General features: G+C 48.0%; 6 protein-coding genes across 6 annotated transcripts; 1 reads left to right on the top strand and 5 right to left on the bottom strand.

Annotated features, from left to right (window-relative positions):
• Window position 1: 1 nt before the first annotated feature.
• On the top strand, window positions 2-862 carry ACHE_80020A (uncharacterized protein; the record flags this gene model as incomplete). The annotated part of the gene is made up of 1 exon (XM_043283345.1): window positions 2-862. The coding sequence occupies one exon, from the start codon at window positions 2-4 to the stop codon at window positions 860-862; it is 861 nt and encodes a 286-aa protein (XP_043140633.1).
• A 252-nt stretch (window positions 863-1,114) lies between these two features.
• On the bottom strand, window positions 1,115-2,755 carry STL1_2 (sugar porter family MFS transporter; the record flags this gene model as incomplete). The annotated part of the gene is made up of 1 exon (XM_043283344.1): window positions 1,115-2,755. The coding sequence occupies one exon, from the start codon at window positions 2,753-2,755 to the stop codon at window positions 1,115-1,117; it is 1,641 nt and encodes a 546-aa protein (XP_043140632.1).
• Window positions 2,756-7,201: 4,446 nt separating this feature from the next.
• On the bottom strand, window positions 7,202-7,657 carry ACHE_80018S (uncharacterized protein; the record flags this gene model as incomplete). The annotated part of the gene is made up of 1 exon (XM_043283343.1): window positions 7,202-7,657. One exon carries the CDS (start codon window positions 7,655-7,657, stop codon window positions 7,202-7,204), a length of 456 nt encoding a protein of 151 aa, XP_043140631.1.
• Window positions 7,658-7,868: 211 nt separating this feature from the next.
• Window positions 7,869-8,441, bottom strand: ACHE_80017S (FAD-dependent oxidoreductase; the record flags this gene model as incomplete). Its single annotated transcript, XM_043283341.1, has 1 exon — window positions 7,869-8,441. One exon carries the CDS (start codon window positions 8,439-8,441, stop codon window positions 7,869-7,871), a length of 573 nt encoding a protein of 190 aa, XP_043140630.1.
• An 807-nt stretch (window positions 8,442-9,248) lies between these two features.
• Window positions 9,249-9,768, bottom strand: ACHE_80016S (nuclear transport factor 2 family protein; the record flags this gene model as incomplete). Its single annotated transcript, XM_043283340.1, has 2 exons — window positions 9,249-9,639; window positions 9,689-9,768. 2 exons carry the CDS (start codon window positions 9,766-9,768, stop codon window positions 9,249-9,251), a joined length of 471 nt encoding a protein of 156 aa, XP_043140629.1.
• Window positions 9,769-19,753: 9,985 nt separating this feature from the next.
• ACHE_80015S (uncharacterized protein) lies at window positions 19,754-20,239 on the bottom strand (the record flags this gene model as incomplete). Its single annotated transcript, XM_043283339.1, has 1 exon — window positions 19,754-20,239. One exon carries the CDS (start codon window positions 20,237-20,239, stop codon window positions 19,754-19,756), a length of 486 nt encoding a protein of 161 aa, XP_043140628.1.
• Between the last annotated feature and the right edge of the window lie 558 nt (window positions 20,240-20,797).

Here is a 20,797-nt window from a genome sequence, read left to right as displayed (position 1 = left end):
CATGCACTTCCACATCTTCGGACAGAGCATATCGCAAAGTCTCTCCCCAGTCATACACAATACGGCATTTGCGGCCCTCGGACTCTCCCATCACTACGACATCCGAGACTGTGCAAGGCTCAGCGACGTGGAGCACCTAATCATCGACAACGAATTCGGAGGCGCTAGTGTCACCATGCCGCACAAACTCAGCGTCGGCCACTATTGCAATGACACATCAGATGCGGCTATGAAAATTGGTGCCATAAACACCCTTGTTGCGCGCAGGGACGACACCGGAGTTCGAACAATTTATGGAGATAACACCGATTGGACTGGCTTGTACTCCATTGTCGTTGGATATGCGCCGTTCGCATCCTCGCAAGCACCTGTCGGACTTGTTATTGGCGCCGGTGGGGCGGCTAGAGCAGCTGTCTACGCTTTGGTCCAGGCGAGGATGAAACAAATTTACGTTTGGAACCGAACGGTCGACAAAGCTCGTAAAATTGCTATCGATTTTCGGGATATGTGCAGCGTTACGGCTGTAGCGCACCAATCGGAAATCATAGAGGCCCCTGATATTATCATCGGCACCATTCCCGGCGAAGTGCTGCCGCGATCAGCGTTCGTTGACCTATTTCGAAAGCCGAAAGGGCTGTGCATTGAGATGTCGTACAAGCCGCCGATCACAAAGTTGCTTTCAGTCGCCAGGGCGCACAGTGAATGGATGACGGCCGATGGACTCGAGGTACTCCTGCAACAAGCGTTTGGACAGTCGGAGCTCTGGACAGGCAGGGATGCGCCGCAGGATGTTATGAGAGCCGCAGTGAAGTTTGCCATTGGAAATCAGAGTGTAGAGAACACTGGAAATGCGCGAATCTAGCCGCGGAGTGTTGAGTAGATCGGGCACCAGCCATACCGTGATGTGATAGAAGAAAATGAATTAACAGTGTCATTCTTGTACGTACAGATTAAAATGAAAATAGTCAATTAAGAATAGCGCGAGGATCAAGACACTAATTTACATCTATCAGTGGCACCCCCCGCCGCGAGCCCCTTCTTTCCGTCGTTAAAATTAAACTCCAAACGACCCGACTGTACATGGCCGCTGTTCTGTTGGTATAGAATAAGTTATCTAGTCAGAGACCTGCTTCTCCTGGCTGTCGTTGCTGGTGATGGCGATCTCGGCCTTTTCAGCATTGTAGTTGACGCCCGCATCCGGCAAACTCAAGCCCAGGTCATTCGACATCTGGGCAATCTGCTCCGAATTGAGCTTGGGCAACTCATTGGCGACCTGGTAGGCCCACTTGCCCTCGACATGGGCCTTGGCGAAAATAATGTCAACCTCCTCCAGATCACGGCCCGCGGTTTCAGCGTAGAAGAACCAGGCGAAGGGCACGCCGCAAAAGTTGACGAGTGCGAAGAAGAGGTAGATGCCCCAGGGACTGGCGTCGGAGAAAACGGGTGTGAACATGACGACGGCAAAGTTGGTGATCCAGTTGGTGCAAGTCGAGGCCGCGGCCGCCATGGTACGAGTGCGGAGAGGGTTGATCTCCGGCGGGTAGATCCAGGGCAGCGGCAGAGTGGTGAAGGCGAAGAAGCAGATGAAGAGGAAGATACCGACAACGGCACCCTTGGAGTTCTCTGGGGTGCCGTGAACCAGGCAGCCCATGGTGATGATGAAACTGAGACCCTGACCAAGGAAACCGATCAGGAAGAGCTTGCGGCGGCCAACCTTTTCAATCATGAAGAAAGAGGGAATGGTTGCGAGGGCGTAGACCGTAGCAAAGACACCACCCAAAATCAGTGGGAGACGGCCCGTCATGTTCAGATTCTGCTGGAAGAGCAGCGTGGAGTAGTAGATGGCGGCGTTGCAGCCGGTGAATTGCTGGAAGAACTGGCCGGAGCAACCGACGATCATGCGCTGGAATTCCTGGGTCTTGCCAAAGGTGAAGAGCGTCTTCCAGCTGGCCTTGTTTTCCTGGGTCGATCTGAGGTCGGCCTTCATGAGGTTGAAATCAGTGAGCACGCTCTCCGAATCGGGGTCGGCATCGTTGAGCTGGGCCAGGACGTGGCGTGCCTCCTCATCACGTCCCCTCATGACAAACCAGCGAGGGGACTCGGGCAGCATCAGAGCGCCGACAGTCACCATGATGGCGAAGATAATCTGGAACGCCACGGGGAACCGCCACTGGACCGAGGTATTGACGTACGAGAGACCAAAGTCGACCCAATAGGCGACGAAAGTGCCGACAGCGATAATGGCACCTTCGAAACAGACCAGGAAACCCCGATTGTGAGCGCGAGAACATTCCGACTGCCAGACCGGGATTGTGGCCGTATCCATGCCGTTTCCAAGACCTGAAATCACACGGCCGATAACGAACTGACCCAGACCCCATTGAGGACCAAAAGCAGCGGTGGAGATGACGGCACCGACGACCATGATGATTCCACCGGCGACCAGCAACGGAGTTCGACCGATCTTTTCACCGTACATGAGCGTGAAGATGGCGCCGAAGAAACAGCCCAGCTCGTAGCAGGCAGTCACAGCACCACGGAGGACCGAGACATGCTGGGAGTAAGCAGCGGAGTACGAGGGATCAGCCTTTGGGGGAATGTAGAGAGGGGGGAACTCCTGGGTGAACTGGTCACCGGAGATGATACCGGACATCAACCCCTGATCATAACCAAAGAGCGAGAAACCCAGGACAGAGGTGATGGTAATGGCGATACGGAGCTTCCGGCCCCGCAAGCCACTGGTTGTCGTCCACATCTTGTTGTAGGTGAGGGAGGAAGACAAGACAAGCACCAAGACAATGGCAAGAAGAGAAAGCCCGAAGCCATGCCTCCCGGGGGGATGCACACTTTTGTATCCATCGGGAGTTTAGTGCGCTTTGCGCTTTCTTACGGCTTAATTAAACCAAAAGGGGACTAGGATCCAGCGGGGTAATGGGGTCTCCGGTATTGGGCATGTCTCGCGAGCCGCCGAGGGAGCCAAGGGCCCAATGGGACGTCAGGAAAAAGCTTAGCGGCTCGCTGGCTTCCCCGCCATCGACGTGAAAATTGCTCTATTCGAAGACAGAGCGTGGGGGGCCAAGGCTGGAGTCAGGGTCATGCGGAGTGGAAAGAGTAAGATTGCCGGACCGGGAGGATGTGGAGGAAGGGAAATGATGGGCGTGCTGGGGGGTCTCCAGGTTGGAAACCAAAGGATCCTGGTATAGATTTGACTGGGTGGATCAAATCTAGGAAGTTAGCCGAATACGACCCGACCCCTTTGTCGGCTGCCCATATGGAGGGTCGGATTCGAGCCGCGGTGTGCCTGCCCGGCTCTAAGGAAAAGCAAATACCGGATCGGGTATGTGTATTGATACCAGAGAGATTGGCTCAGTGACAGCTGCAATACGTTCCACATCGATGTAGGGCCATTTACTCTATAAAGTATTCTGTTTATATGGGATCCATCCTATGCTCTTGGCGATGCTTGATTCCAACAAGCGTTTCTTAGCATTCTTAGCATTCTTAGCCTTCTTAGCATATCAAGCGTTCCAAGCGTTCCAAGCATTCCAAGCAACCCACGGCTCAATCCTTTACGTCTTGGCGAGTATACCGTACCATGACCGTACCATACGGTACCGCAGCACAGACAGACTCTCGGGGAGTTGCCAAGCGGCTTGTCCAAAAACGGCAACTGTGTGACGCCGAGCCGCGCCGGCGGTAATTTCATTACGTACTACATGACAGTCAGATCCACCGTGTAATATTCCCAATGTGGGGATGCGGGGTCGGAGTACTCCGAGCTACTTATGCTCCGAAAGTACTCCGATGCTTGGACTTCATCCCCAGAATTGCACTTAAAACTCCGGCTACGACAAAGACCACATGGGATCCAATTATACATGCAGGAACTCGGCTAAAATGTCCGTCTACACATCCCATCTCTACGCGATCATGACATGCACCAATAAGTTACAACGTGCTGTCGTGGTTCCTGGATCTCACGCCGCCTTAAACACCCCGTAGACTCCGTTCGGCAGCTGACTGAGCCGACGGTAAACGCTCGGAAGGTTTGGCCGTCGGCCGTACTCTGATTGGATTCCGTTCTGCTTAGTGGGAAGTCCGAGGTACGAGGATACACAGCGCACAGTCTTACGCAATTAGCGTTGTTATTCAATCTCCGACTTTCGCTCGTACCACGTCGTTTGTGTGGATGAACCAGATGTGATAGACGGATCGTGCCTAGATGCATGGTGGCAACGTGTCAGACGCTCCGTGCATATGCGCTGGACGGCAACCTACACGAAGCGAGGCATGCGATGCAACAAAAGCTGACGTGATCCGTTTAGAGCTGTTGGACGATAAACCTGCGTGGTCGTAGGCATATACCCGATTCTGCTCTTTCTTTACTATTGTGCATCTACCGTTTTGGTTCCGGCATTGTACTGTCATACACCCAGTGTCATCAGCTTACGTCGGATCAAGAGAAATTCATCCAACGATTACCACAATTTGAAGCCTATAGATTCATCAAGATCACTACCAAGCTTTAGTCCTTCGCGAAAACTGAGAAACAAAACTATAGATATGCATGAAGGAACGCTAAAGCCAACACATGCCCAGTGGAAACTAAAAGGTCGCCAGACGTGTGTCATCTCATCGAAGTCAAAGAATCAACACTGAACGGTCTGGGCGTATTTGCAAAAGCCAACATACCTCGTGGCTCTCATGTCATTGCAGAACTGACACTACTTGAAGTCAAGGGCGGGAGGGGAAGATATTGTGCGAGCCTTCGAAAACTTCCCGTCATCACAGCGAAATCTATATTTGCAGCTCCATGGGTATGCATGCAACGCATGTAAGTTTTTGCTGAGCTGAGATGGAACAGAACTGGCAGCAAATTCCGCACGGTGCTCGCCATCTATGCGGCGAAGACGTTTGGCAACGTTTTCTTGTTTGGCTCTTGCATGAATCACTCGTGCCTCCCAAATGTTCACGTCGCATATAAAACGTTGCATATAAGTCAGCAGCCAAGAAAGAGACTTTCCACGCCATACGCGACATTATACTAGGTGAGGAGCTTACTATCATGTATGCTGGTGGTACCAATCGTACCCGAAGCCAGCACCATGCCGAACTGGACAAATAAGGATTTCCGTGCACCTGTCCGGCATGCGAGGATAGCTAAAAGGCAGAGAGAGGGAAGAAAAACGAGCTGAGTTTTTCGCCGTTGACTAAAGACTTGCCATGGACATGCGCATTGGCAATGGCATGAATAGGTCTACAGGAAAGGGCTACAGATGGCACAGAAGATGGCAGCCATACAAAGTCTGAGGGCTTGCTGAATAGGGAATTGGGAGTTTAGTGAGTGGCCTATTCTGATTAGATTATCGGCTCTGGCATTTCTGTAGCTATCATGATGCTGATAGGCACTGTTTGAAGTTTGAGCTCATCCAGGATAATGGAACTTCCAATTCAGAGGTGACACTGTAATAAATAATAAAGGAAACAACCCTGATAGTTGATCCACGTGACGAGGCCGTCACAAAGTTGAGGAACGCAAAAATGGGACTTTTATGGTGAAAAGAGTTAGAGGTTGACCGTTGCTGCCTCAGAGACGATCATCCTTCGCAAGAAAGAGCTCGAGGTTGTGAACAAGTTGAGAGCAGTAGTGGAGACCTCAGAACCGCTTGATGAGAGTATAACAAACTGGTTCAGTTGGGTGACTTGCCCGCGGACCCATGCATCATAATGTGAGTGTTGTTTAGCATGGTTCGTCTTTTTGGGGGTCCTCATATATTGTCCAAACTAGACTATGCAGAATAGAACACTCTCATCGTCACGGGCTCGGTAGCTAGTAGATACTAACGAACTGATATTCCTATCTGAACTAACTAGTAGCCATCGACGAGAATATCAAATCTGGAGAAGAAAAAAGAGGAGGAAATCTATCTAGATAATGAAGAGGTTATATAGGGGTTGTTGGCGACATGGCTGAGGAGCAGCATTTCGGCGTATCATCCATTGCTGTAGTGTTGAGCCCCATATATGAGCTGTCATATGTGAACCGTCACTCATATATGCATGTTTTATACTACATTTTTGGTTGTTTCGCATGGTAAAACTATTAAAGCGGATAAGTATTTAGACTGCGACATATCCTCATCCGCGGATACCACTTTGGTATCCACATCCAAATCCAAGTCCGCGCGGATAGGATGCGGATATCCGCATGGTATCTGCATTCGTTTGCAATTCTCGCTAACCTAACTACATTCAAGCTGTCATGTGATGTATATCTCACTCATTCGGATTCGTATATATCGGTTATTTACGCCTGTGCTGGTTGTAACAGTGTCAGTTGGCATTTTCCAGTATCCTCATGAGATTTTAGAAAACGCTTAAATATATTAGAACCTTCTGCTTTTATATTATCCCTAGTATCTCGGATTACGAGTGACGTGGTGGAAGCTACTAATAATTAAGATATCAATAGCAGACCTTGAATGTTACAGGGAAATATATTTACTGCTGGAGCAGAGAATTATTCTCATGACGAAGATGAATCTAGGGAATATTCGCCTCAATTAGGGTATCAAGTGATAGCAGGAGCTGAGTATTATTTATTCAATCAGTAGACTTTCTTACAACTAAAATATCATTCAATACCGTCAAGAATTGCATAAATTATGTAGACACGGGTTCGTCCAATTTGCACTGTTTACATATCCGCATGGATATCTTGCGGATCGTGCTGCAGTCTATAAGTCTTCAAAGTCATATCCAGCTTAGACGAAAACTTGTGAGAGTTCCTCAGGCTGCCAGATACAAAATGACATTCTCGTTGACCTGGTAATTCTCGCCTACCATGGGTCCTGGAGGCTCAAGGAACACCAGCCTATCCAACAAGGTGGCCATCTTATTGTTTCATATGAACTTGCACCCGTTCTCCGCTGACCCTCACCGAGTCTCCAATGCACAGTCTGAAAGGCAGGATGGTAATGCTCAATCCAATAACGGCCCTCACATTCGGGCCATCGGTAGTTTCCTCCCTACCCTTACAGTGCTGAAACCAACATTCCTTGCCCCAATATACAGCGGTGAAATGCTACAAGTGAAAGACGCAACAATCTGACGGATTACTGTTTAAATATATTAAAGGTGTGTATAATATAATATCTTGGGTCCTTAAGCCTCCCATTCATATCCCGGGAGTTTGAACTGATCAGTGTGACCGAATCAGCCACTGAAAAACCTTTTGGAAAAACTCCAAAATTCGAGACCAGCAGATAAAAGAAAAAAAAAAAATCATGGTTCGCAACCATATGCGCCAGGCTGTCTGTGGCGCGAACGCAGTGGGAACAAGTGGCAGAATCTTCTGAAGGTCATTGATGAGAGGTCGCACCTGCTGCTCGAAGCCACGGAACCCTGCAGCCAGATAACCATTGTGTTTGATGATCTCGCCTGCCAAAAGGTACGCGCCGGCCATTGCAAGAGATGCTCCACCTCCCGTTGGACCAGGTGCATAAACCGCATCACCAACGAGCACAAAGCGTCGCTTGGAAAGGGTGGGTGTTTTGACCTGGACAATCTCACTGCCATAAAAATCGTTTGCCGCAAACATGTCCTTCACAACCTGTTTCCACTTCCAGTCCACCCCCCTTGTAATGCTCAGCCACATATTCCTTGAGAGGGCCGGTCCCCGCCTTCACGGCCTGGCGGAAAGGAAGTGTCGCGTCCCGGCCATTGTGTGGGAGAGCACACATGATCCCGACTCGGGTCACGCCCGATGGGCCGGCCCCCATGAAAAAAGCACGGCCACCGGAGGCACTATGCCCATGTGCTATCATGCTTCCCCCGAGGAGATCTCTTGGGACAGTGAAGTAAGCTGTTCAGAGGTTTACTGGTTCGATATGATCCCGGACACCGCAGCCAAGGCCTATAGCCCGGGTTCTCGAGGCCGAACCGTCACAAGCGACGACCAAGTCATATTGCGAAGTTGGTAAGCCGTTCATGAACTCAACTGTGACAGGCCCATATTCTTGTTCGTGTTGTTGTATTGAGACGACTTGTTCGCCGAAAACATAGTTGACGTTCTCGTGGTTGGTCATGTCGAAGATAAAGCGTGCCAAGTCGCCGCGCAGAATTTCGTACTCAGAGACAAGCGATTGCTGATCTGGATTTCCCGTTGCTCTGATTGTCCCATATGATCGGCCATCGTCTCGAATAAGGCTGATACCTTCCATTGGGATCGTCTTGGCCCGCACAGCCTTCTCCCTCCCCTGCATTTTACGCATCACCGAAACACCTGCAGTGCGAATGTCGACATTTTGTCCATTTGTGCGTAGATGCGGAAATCGCTCGATAACAGTGACTTTCGCCCCGGCTTTGGCAAACCAGTAAGCCGCAGTGGGGGCCGCGATTGAAGCCCCGACGATGAGCACTCGCAACTGAGGCTGGGTCATTATTGAAACTTGTCGATAACAGAAACGGATTATGAAACGACCCGGAAGATAACCAGCATTATATAGGCTTAGTATTGCAAGCACCGAGAGAGCCGAGACAGCCGGCCATTCAATTGGTCAGTATTCTCAGCCGGATTTCAGCTCGGGCGCCGCGAGCCGAGAATGGAGCCAATCAGTGCCGCCCATCGCTGGCAGCTCCTAGACAACTCTTGATTAGGTTCATCGGACAGATCGAGGAGATCATTGTGGAATCGATCCTGCTGCTGTGTGGCCTCTGACTGTTCTCCCATGTATGTTGACCGTGTTTTTTGGTGCTTTGGGCAGACTGCTGCTGCTCTCACTCTGCCGTTGACCACACTCCCGTCTGTGTATACCGACTGGTTGTGGGCTATCATTGTGTTGTGTTCTATGATTGCATTTTCTATGTTCTCGGCAATGACCACCTCTGGCGGGCTCCGATATGGCGCCGTGATGTACAGCTGGATACGCTCCAGGTCTTGGAAGGTGGTCTGCCCTAGCCTCCGCATGGCGAGCTCGTTGATCTTCTCTAGTGGGCTCCATTCCCAAGGGCGCCGTGAGTCCTGATGAAGCTTGACGTGGATTAATAGTTGCGCCGATATCCGAGGTCCCTAGATGAAGCTAGCATGCCCGCACACTAAAGCACTCAAGCACGGTATATGCTCGATTGCTGGTGTACGATATAGACGGGAATCAAAGGATGTTATCCCAGTTGAACAAAATGGATTCGCTTATATTCTGGACTATCGTACGCCGTATGTGCGCTGGCCTATCGGCACCTGACGATATTCACCAATGGTCTTCGCTGATTTTCACCTCATTGACATCAGCTCCATCCACAAACCAGCGTCCCGAGCCGTCTCCATTTGGGCCTAGAAGTAAATCATTTCCTGACATCATCCTTTTCTGCATTTTGCCCTCTTCGTCGAAAGTCCAATCTTCCATTCCGTAACAGCGTTTCCATTTATAACCGTCTTCGGCATCTTGGTATTCATACCAGAATTGCACGGCGATGCGATTCTCAGTAAAAGCGAATAGTTCTTTGCGTAGGCGGTAAGATTTCTCTCTTCTCCACTTGGCCGTAAGAAACGTCTGTATGGCTTCCGTGCCACGGAAAAAACAGGTCCGATTGCGCCAAATACAATCTGCAGTATACGACTTGCAAACATTAATCGGATTCCTTGAGGTTGTTAGACTAGTGAAGTATAACGGGAAATGAACGAACGAACTGGGTATTCCAGAGATCCTGGGCGGCCTTGACCTTAAGCGTGGCTGATTCAAGGGTGAACGGAGGCTTTACTGACGCCATATTTTCTTCTGGATGAGACTGATGAGATTTCGTGGAGAATTATGACGCTCCAAAAAAGGGAACCGCTTTTTGACCTTTCTCCAAGGCACACCCTGGAATATCTTCCAGGGCGGTCTGATGAATGGTAGAGATTGTACGGCTTTCTTTGGAAGGACAGCGCGGGTCCGGGCAATATGACAGCCTAAAAGGCGGGGCAGCTTTTCACCCCGCTTTCACTTGCCACTCTAACGTCATGGTGCTAGGACACGGTGCTCGCATAGCGGACTTATGCCTTGCTTTGTCACACATATGCCTGTACATAATGCGCACGTGCGGTCCATTAAGCGTATTAGGGTTAGAGGACCATCCTGGCTGCAGGAAAAAGAGATTCAGATCGTTGGTTAGTTTAGAGCCGCAGCAGAGAACTCAGAATGGAGTTGACAGTACAACGAAGTGGTTCGTTTGTATCACCCGACCGCGGACTGAAGCATCGTGATGTGAGCGAAAGGGATTTTTCGGGCAATTGAATGGGTGGTTGTCGCGCGGGGAGATTTTTTATTGGCGGTAATATAGACGGCTATGTGATATGAAGTATAGAAACCATATCGTGATCATGGTCGTGAGCGAGTCGTCTTGACTAGGCGTAGCGGTTCTGCCACTACAATGTTTATGCATGCTTGCGGGAAACTTGGATGATCTAGATTTGACAAGAAAAAGAGGCTATTGGCTGCCTCTTCGGTTTGAGTACGGCACAGCCTCACTACGTGACGGGGCCAATTAGATTGGTCAGACTCAGCGAGGCTGAGGTGAAGAGGTACGCAAACATCCTATTCTTGCCTTCCTCGCCAGTCAGCACAACAACTTTCTCCTCTTCCCGATTTCGTCCCGTTCTGCCTTTCTCCTTTGTGCCAACTCTTGAAGATGGACTCTCTAGAGATAGAAGAATTCCAAATTGATGCGGAGGTTATCAGTTCTTTACTGGAACTAGATAATGACGAACTCGAGGCATTCGCAGAGCTCCATGAGGATATGACCGATGACAACGAAGTCGAGCTTTTCATCTTTACTTGCTGGCATATTTTTAAGAAAACAGGCTCCCCTAACTGGGCCGACAAGTGTTTGGAAAAAGCCCAAAGATGGGCCGCATCGACACCGCTCGACGATGAGCAATACAAGCGACGCTGTCAAATGACAAAATTGATCATGACAATTGCAAGACATCTGGGCCGTAGATTCCCGAAGGCGAAGACTTTGAAATGAAAATTCTAGAGGACCTCCTTAACGGGGCTCAATACAGTGACAGGGTCAATTGAAGACCTCAATGACACGATCAACTTCGGATGAAATCTTCTAAACCAACTGCCTCCAATCAGCCCGAAAAGGCCGGAAACTTCTGAACTTGACCTTGCAATAGTTACATGCCCAAAACGTGGCCTTGCATGCTATGCCTCCGAGTATCCATCCCGGAGCTACTATGTTGGAGAAAATTGGATCGACACTGTCGGCGCGGATCGAAATCACCAAGGATCTTGCTGATGGCCAAAGAACTAGAATGTTTTAAAGAAGGGTTGTGGCCGGTCTTTTGTTAGATACGCGGGTAGGTATATCTGACCTCAGACGGAAGCACCCTGAGCTTGCATCAAAGTTTGAATATCTTATTTATCTTCAGTCAGATTGCCCATCTACAGCCGTCAGCACCATTAACCCGACACGACCAGCGTTACAGACCCACGGCACGTACTTCTTATTTCCATGGCCGAAACGCCTCATCAGACCTCCCTGCCATTCGCCGTTGAGGAAGTTACTTTGATCAAGCCTCTTGTCCATGCAAATAGGCCTTACACCCGCAAATTCGGAGTAAAATGTATACACGAAGGAAGTATTGAAATTATGAAAAGCTGTAAGATCCTGCACTTTGCCGGTCATGGAGTGTCACACGCCCACTATCCCGCACAAAGCTGTCTATTAACCAAGAACTGGCAGAGCAGTCCTTTGACGGTAGGGAAGCTCCGTTAGGAAAACCTGGTAGAGACGTATCCATTTCTCATGTATCTCTTTTGCTGATCGACCGGTGCAATGAGAAAAAATAATCTCGCTGGCGAAGCCATCCATCTTATCCATGCCTGCCAGCTCGCGGGCTTTCGACATGCCATTGGTGTGCTCTGGGAAGCCTCAGATCAGCATTGCGCTGAGGTAGCAAGAGTCGTGTACGAGACCTTGAAAAGAAAAGGATTGGCCGATGAGGCTGTCGACCCCAGACTTCAACGAGCCACTCGACGTATATGTGACAACTGCCGGAATACGATCATGAGGAATGGTGCAGAGGATGAGAGTCGCGTAGAGCAGAGCACCGAGGACTGAGGAGCAACTGCAAGCTCTGGAAAGAGAGTTTAAGGCGTTTGAAATCCAGGATAGAGCAGCGTCTGGTGAGAAGAAATGAGATGCAGTGCTCGTCGGCTCCCGCCGTCGCAGGCAGGAGCATCCTGAATCGTTCTTCTGGGTTCCGTATGTCCACTATGGCCTGTAGGGATCTTTTCCTTCCTTCCTTCCTTTGTTTCTTTTCTATTTGGTATAATCAAGAGGAGGTGCAACCTTTGATTTTAAAAACATTGAATTTGCCCTCGCTGTCTCATTAAATTCAACTTGTTAGAGCAGGGATCTGGCATCAGTAGCTTTATTTTCTGTAAAAGTTCAATTTAGCTCGTTACTCAATGTAACGCCGGGGTCTGGGATTTGGGCATTGTAGACTAAACCATTTCGGCTACGAGTCGACACCGAGTTGCTAAGATAGGATCGTAATATACAAAAGATAGTTACTTCTAATTGAGTAAGAAACGAATCGCTTGATTCTCTATCTATGGGCTTGATGATCTATTTATACCTCAGCGCCTCGAAGCCCTCGCCCAGGGTTATCCACACTCTGGTACCCATGTATGCCTCATCCTCCAGGCCGACACGTCCGCGCCGCTTAGTTAGTTACATGTTAGAGCAACTGCCCGAGCTCGAGTCGTTGGGTGGCATGGACCCAAAATAGAGTTAAGGCCACCTGAAAAGTAGAAGCCACCCAAAACCATTTTGGGTGGCCGTAACTAAGTCACATGATTTTTCAGGTGGCCGGAACTTTATATTAGCCCTTGCCCTGAACTTTTTAGTGTGAACCTTAATTTTTCGGTAAAGAAAGCAGTGAAATGATGAAATCACAAAAGAAGTACTTCTTTTCTGCCTTCCAAAGTACTTTTTTATGCTGTATACAATGGGGTCTGATATAGATCCAGCTTCACAACAGCTGGATAATACCTTATTATTATTATTTAATCAAGTTTATTGTCCATACCGAGCCCTAGAGCTATGATAGACCATGATTCATGGACTCGAGGCCAGCAGCTATTCTACAGTCTCTTGTCCCTATAAGTTGCCGGGACAACACTCCCTTTTATAATCTTTCCGATCCTTTTCCTCGCCCCAGACCGCCTGTATGCGCAGGGCTTTTGAGCACAGTGCTCTCCTTGTGTTTTGGAGCAAGATGGGTGTGGCCTAGTGTTACAGAACTCACTGTATCAGCCTCACGTGATGATACAGAGTTAAGACAGGCTCATTGGATAACAGCTCATGGAGAATATGCAAGAAGGAACAGGGATCAAATTGATATTCGGCGTGTTGGCACCTGATGATCACGTGTTTCACGTGATATGCAAGGAGTATACTAATATACAAGACGGATGTTATACCATCAGCCTGGTATAGGTATACAAGTATACTATGAAAACATCATACCAGGAAAAGGGAGGATATATAAGAACACTCATTCATGTACTTAGCTTAGTTCTTCGCGATCAATACAAGTCAATCAGCATTGGTTACCTTCTAGTTTCTGACTCGTCCGCACTTAACCAACAACCCAGTATACGTACTCGGTTGGCCTTGTTTCTCCATTCGATTACCTTTACCGTTTCTACTTGTTGATTATCTTACGGAGCCTGGAGGGGGCGATATACCCATCAACACATACGACATACCAAACCGGACCCGGAGGGGCATTGAGCATACGATTACTTGGAAGACACTTAGGGTAAGTGTCCAGTCTCGAAATACAACTAACTAGAACCCTAGGTACGACACGAGAGAAGCCAGGTTGTGACACATTGATCGCCAGTCAGTACGAGTCAGGTTTCGAGACTATATTGACTTAAAACACAAATTGCAACCATGTCCAACAACAGTAACAGCAACACTACTCCCAGGTCCTCTCGTGGATCTGAGGGACGAACTCCGACTTATGAAGAGCTCTTTGGGATGGTTAGCCAGCTGCAGGAAAGCATCACTACTTTGGAAGAACGACAGTCAGCCAAAGCTATCAAAGTTCGACCGCCGGAACCCTTTGATGGTACCCGATACAAGTTGCGACCCTTCATCACCCAGTTGGACTTGTATGTCCGAATGAACCGGAGCAAGCTCATCTTCGAATCCGACAAAGTCCTACTTGCAGCAACTTATTTGACTGGACCAGCATTTGATTGGTTTGAACCTACCTTGCGCGATTTCCAGGAGAAGGATGAACAGTACCATAACGACAATACCACTGAGGTTTTCAGCAGCTTCACTGAATTCAAGAAACGACTCCAGGGAACGTTTGGAGATATTGACGCCACGCGGAACGCTGAACGAAAGCTATGGCGACTCAAACAGACAGGATCAGTAGCCAAGTTGGTATCTGATTTTCAGCAGATCATCACCCATCTGAATTGGGATGAAACAATGTACATTGCGAAGTTCGAAGAAATGTTGAAACCAGAGATTCAGGAGAAACTGGTTTGGATGGAACGACCGACTTCATTGAACGAACTCTTTGAACGAGCCGTCAAGATTGACAACACCCTGTATGACCTTAGAGTCAGACAGAAGGAGTCACGATATGGGAACACCTTTAGGGGAAACCCACGAACGAGCCACTATCGATCGAATGATAAACGACCAGCTCAACCACGAAGCCAAGGGTATGAAGATCCCTATGGACCACGACCAATGGAGCTGGATGCCACACAGCACAGGCCCTTTGTATCCGACAAGGAAAGAGAACGAAGAAGAAAAGAGAAACTTTGCTTCACATGTGGAAAGCCGGGCCACATGACGAAGGCATGCAGGCAACGACAGAACGTTAGGCCTCAGCAACAACGAAATGATAACAAGCAACTGCACGCTACCCAGGAGAGAGGAGCGTATGACACCACAGGAATTGTGAACCCTGAACTCAGAGCAACAAATGATTCTGGATGGCACATGCAAGAGGCTTCAGATGAGCATGGAGGACCATGGAGACCCAGAACTATGATAGTACCCAACCTGAGCCCATTGAGGAGGTTGATGGAAGAACAGACGACCCTCACACCGGAGGAGATTGATGAAATCATGAGTTCAAGTGAAGATGAATATTGGCCCAATGAACGGACGGTGGGATCCGACAGCGGAAGCGACAAAGCCCATATAAGGACGGATGGGTCCGAAAAAGCCATCAATGAGCCAGTTCATGAGAAATCACTCGGCGAACTGCCCAACCAAGATTGGTCAGTTAATGATTTCCTTGACGAAGAGTACGGTACCCAGTGGAATGGCCACGATCCCAACGTGGAGGAACTCCATAAGATACCGGAGACACCTCAGAACGCAACTCCTGAAAATGATGAACATGAAGAACAGAGTCTGGCAGAAGATAATGAGGGATACACGAAGTCCAGTGTGTATAGCCCTATTTCGAAGCAACAGCTATGGTCCAAGCGATATACGGAACAACGAAAAGCCGACGAAGAGATGAATACCGACGTTGCCGCGTACTTCATTGATGATGTTGTTATCTCACTCCAGGAGAACCCCAAGAGGCTCTCTAAAGGATTGAAAGAACTATTCAATGAATTAAATACATATTGCCCACATCAGAACTTGAAATGTTGGGAACGAATGAACGAAACTTGGGATGAACACCTACGGAAATGCGACCAGCACCCATACACGTGCCAATACTGTGGACAGAATAATGGGGAACTGTGGGGATACCTACAGGACATCACAACCAAACGACTACGAGGCCCCATCCACAACTCATGCAGGTATGATTGGTGTGACTGCGTGCACTATCGAGAGCACCCAAAACATAACCAATTACCTTGGATTGTGTGTTATAGCCATGCATGTGGAGAACACTATGATCGAAAGAAAATGGCGCATTATTTCCCAGAACGACCCAGGAAATACAATGACAGTTGTCCTTGTTGGGATTGGAACTGTGCATGCCGAGGATATCTACTGCATCCAGAGCATTCAAGTATGCACTGGACTGCTTGTTATGAAGACGACTGCATAGTTCACTTTGAACCCAAGGATTACTACCCAAGTCCACGACGTCTACGGCAACCAAGATGGCAAGCGAGCCTATCAGCGACACAGCGAGGATACCACTTGAAGTTTATGACACCAGTTCTCAATCAACTAGCCAGAGTGATGGTTGACTCAGGAGCTACTGGAAATTACATGGATCCTAGATTCCAGCGACAGTTGGGGATCTTAGGAATTGAGAAGGCGCAGCCAGAGCCTATCTCAGGACTGAATGGTGAGAATTTGGGAAGTCACCTGACGGTCGAATCGGGATTTGTCCCTATGGCTGTAGCGGAACATGAAGAAAGGATCAATTTCGACGTGACACCGCTGGGACAATACGATATAGTGTTGGGGATTCCATGGCTCAGGAATCACAACCCGGAAATCAACTGGAAAACTGGACAAATGAACTTTGTGAATTGCGATTGCCCAAAAACGACAAAAGGACCGAGTCAACGGGAGACCGGGACCTCACCACGATCTACAGGCAGGAGACCTGGTAGATACGTGAAGCAACCGAGAGGTGGGTTGAATAACAGAGAAATGAACGACACAGCGACAAACATTGTATTAGCAGCCACCAGGGCCTCAGAACGACATTGGCTGATGAATTTACCCGGATGGGCACCGGACACGACCCAGAAGTATTGCGAATACTTGATGGATGAGGATACATCCAAGAGATCAGCATCGATTGAGGAGTATCGCTCAGGAAGAGTTGATAGCAACCAAGAAGCATCAGACTCAGAGCTAAGCTCATGGGAATGGATTGACCATAAGGAGCTAGCAGCAACGACTCAGGAACCACAGATTCCACAGGAGTATATTGAGTTTCAGCACTTGTTCAAGCAGCCCGAACGACCTGAACTACCAGACCACGGACCACACGATCATCACATACCCCTTATGGAAGGGAAGACACCGACATGCAAAAAGATTTACCCAATGTCAGAACGAGAATCGAAAATACTACGGGAATATATTGAAGAACAATTGGCGAAAGGATTCATCAGACCATCAACATCACCAGCAGGGCACGGAGTCCTATTTGTACCAAAAAAGGATGGAAGTCTACGACTATGCGCAGATTATCGACCACTCAACGCCATCACCATCAAGGATCGACATCCATTACCACGAGTTGATGAAATGCAAGACCGAATCAGAGGAGCAAAATGGTTCACCAAATTCGACCTTGTAGACGCCTACAATCGACTACGGATCGCCAGAGGAGAAGAATGGAAAACAACCATCAGAACGAAATATGGACATTACGAATATTTGGTCATGCCATTTGGGCTTACCAACGCACCAGCATCATTTCAACGATTCATCTATGATGTACTTGGAGTATATCTCGACATCTTCGTGATAATCTACCTTGATGACATCTTGGTCTTCTCCAACACCTTCAAAGAACATGTGCAGCATGTCAAGAAAGTACTGCAAAAACTTGAGGAAGCAAAGCTACGATTGAAGTTGAAGAAGTGCGAATTCCATGTTCAAGAAACTGAGTTCTTAGGACACTGGATCACTACAGAGGGAATCCAGATGGATAAGAACAAAGTTCAAGCAATCTTGGATTGGCCAGAACTGAAGAACACCAAGGAAGTTCAACAGTTTACAGGACTTGTGAACTACTACCGACGATTCTTGAAGGACTATTCACAATTCATGACACCACTGTTCAAATTGTTGAAAAAGGGACAAGAGTTCCAATGGGGACCAGAACAACGACGAGCATTTCAACAAGCCAAGGAAAGAATTGTGTCTGCACCAGCACTTGTGCAGTTCGACCCAGAAAAGGAAACCACGATCGAAACAGATGCATCAGACTACGCCATTGGTATGAGGATGACTCAACCAGGACCAGATGGAAAACCACAAGCCGTTGCATTCCACTCAAGAAAACTAGTTCAAGCGGAGTTGAACTATGACATCCATGACAAGGAACTGCTAGCCATAGTGGTAGCATTCAAGACTTGGAGAGTTTACTTGGAAGGAGCACAACACACTGTACTTGTGAAAACAGATCACAAGAACCTGACCTTCTTCACAACAACCAAAGAGTTGACCCGAAGACAGGCCAGATGGGCTGAAGTACTATCACAATATGACTTCAAGATCATCCACTGCAAAGGAAATGAGAATGGACAAGCAGACGCACTCAGTCGACGACCAGACTATGAGATCAAAGACAGAACGATCAATCCAGCGATATTGAAAACGAACGAAGATGGAACCATCAGCTACAACCACCAGGTGTTAGCAGCGACAATGCACACCTCAAATGAACCTTTGGAAAGAAAAATTGTTGAAGAAACACGAAAAGATAAAATGATCCAGGATATGATTGAAAACTCAGCAGAAAACGACAAATTGACCACTGATGACAATGGATTAGTGTACTTGCACAATCTCATCTATGTGCCAAAGAGCATGAGAAGTGAGATCATCAGCATGCACCATGACACTCCACTCCACGGACATTTGGGAACAGAGAAAACAGCTGAACAAATAATGAGAAACTACTACTTCCCAAACACACGAAAAGTTGTTCAAGAATATGTGAAGAACTGTGAAACTTGCATTCGAGATAAAGCAGCAAGACACCAACCCTACGGAAAAATGCAATCCCCAGATGCTCCAACACATCCATGGGAATGGGTTACTATCGATTTCATCACACAGTTACCGACATCACAAGGATATGACTCCATCACAGTCATCACAGACCGAATGACCAAATATATCCATTTGGTACCAGCCAAAGGAACCATGACCGCAGCAGATATGGCACAAATATTCCTGAAGCATGTTATTACCAACCATGGAATGCCTCAGAAGATCACATCAGACCGAGACAAGCTGTTCACTTCAAAATTTTGGACGACACTCACGAACTTGATGGGTATAGAGCACCGCCTCACCACAGCCTACCACCCACAAGCAAATGGTCAAACTGAACGAACCAACCAAACGATTGAGCAATACCTACGGCACTACATCAACTATGAACAAGATGATTGGGTTAGATTCCTACCCATGGCACAGTTTGCATACAACAATGCAGAGCATTCAACACTCAAAGTAACGCCATTTTACGCCAATTATGGATACCACCCAGTGCTATATGAAAAGCCACGACCACAAGAGTCCACATCAGAAGCAGCAAACGAGACAGTTCAAAAGCTGAAGAACTTACACCACCAACTGTCAAGAGACATTGACTTCATGAACCTACGAGCGGCTATATATTACGACAAGCACCACGGAGAGGGACCTACCTTAAAAAGGGGGGAGAAAGTATTCCTACTCCGCAGAAATATCAAAACGAAGCGACCAAGTCAAAAGCTCGATCACCAGAAGATTGGACCTTTCACCATTGAAGAAAAAACAGGACCAGTAAATTATCGCTTGAAACTACCGAAATCAATGAAGCGCATACATCCAATATTTCACATCTCGCTATTGGAACCAGCACCGAAAAACGCCATACCAACGGAAAACATCGAAATCGAAAGCAACGATGATGAATATGAAGTGGAACGAGTACTGGATTACCGACAAGTCAATGGACGACCATGTTACCTGATCAAATGGAAAGGGTACGATACCTCTGAGAACACATGGGAACCTATCGCGAACTTGACTGGTTGCCACCAGTTGGTGAAGGAATACCACCAGCGACAGCAGAATCGAAGTTCTCCCAGAAGGAAGGAGAATTCATCATCTGAGTCAAACTAGGATTGTTTGATGTCGCAGCAAGCTGAGCTGCCTCTGCATCAAGAAGGCGCTCAAATTCCTGAAGATCTTCATCAGGCACAGAAGACTCTTCTCCCATTCCTTCCAGCGCACCGAAATCATTATCCAGCATTTTCAAATTCCGCGATTCAAGAAAACGCTTCTGTTTGCGAAGACGCATCACTTTCATTAACAACTCATCGGACTGACGCTCAGCCTCTTCAAGCTGACTAGCAATACGCTCTCTCTCGCGATCGATTCGTTTCCACTCAGACTCTGCATGAACATCACGCTCGCATTTGCGACCAGAACGGACACAATGGCCACATTTCTGGGTAGAAGGAATTCGCTTGCACTCGACAGGGCGTCTCTCACTCATTTTCGAACAACGCTTACAAGGAAAAGATATCTCGCCTTCACGATAAATCCGATCAGCCAGCCTCAGACGATTGCGGTATTCAACTGACATGATGAGTCATGACATGAAGAAAGAAAAAGAAGTTGAACACCTCAGCGCTTACCTGGAAACTGCCGCAGCTTTATGACTTTCGAGGACGAAAGCCTGAAAGAGGGGGAGGTAATGTTACAGAACTCACTGTATCAGCCTCACGTGATGATACAGAGTTAAGACAGGCTCATTGGATAACAGCTCATGGAGAATATGCAAGAAGGAACAGGGATCAAATTGATATTCGGCGTGTTGGCACCTGATGATCACGTGTTTCACGTGATATGCAAGGAGTATACTAATATACAAGACGGATGTTATACCATCAGCCTGGTATAGGTATACAAGTATACTATGAAAACATCATACCAGGAAAAGGGAGGATATATAAGAACACTCATTCATGTACTTAGCTTAGTTCTTCGCGATCAATACAAGTCAATCAGCATTGGTTACCTTCTAGTTTCTGACTCGTCCGCACTTAACCAA

The sequence above is a fragment of the Aspergillus chevalieri genome, chromosome 8 (genome assembly GCF_016861735.1).
Source record: "Aspergillus chevalieri M1 DNA, chromosome 8, nearly complete sequence".
NCBI classification, from domain to species: Eukaryota; Fungi; Ascomycota; class Eurotiomycetes; order Eurotiales; family Aspergillaceae; genus Aspergillus; species Aspergillus chevalieri.
The sequence above is the reverse complement of the archived record's forward strand: the minus strand, read 5'-3'. Positions and strand labels throughout refer to the sequence as shown.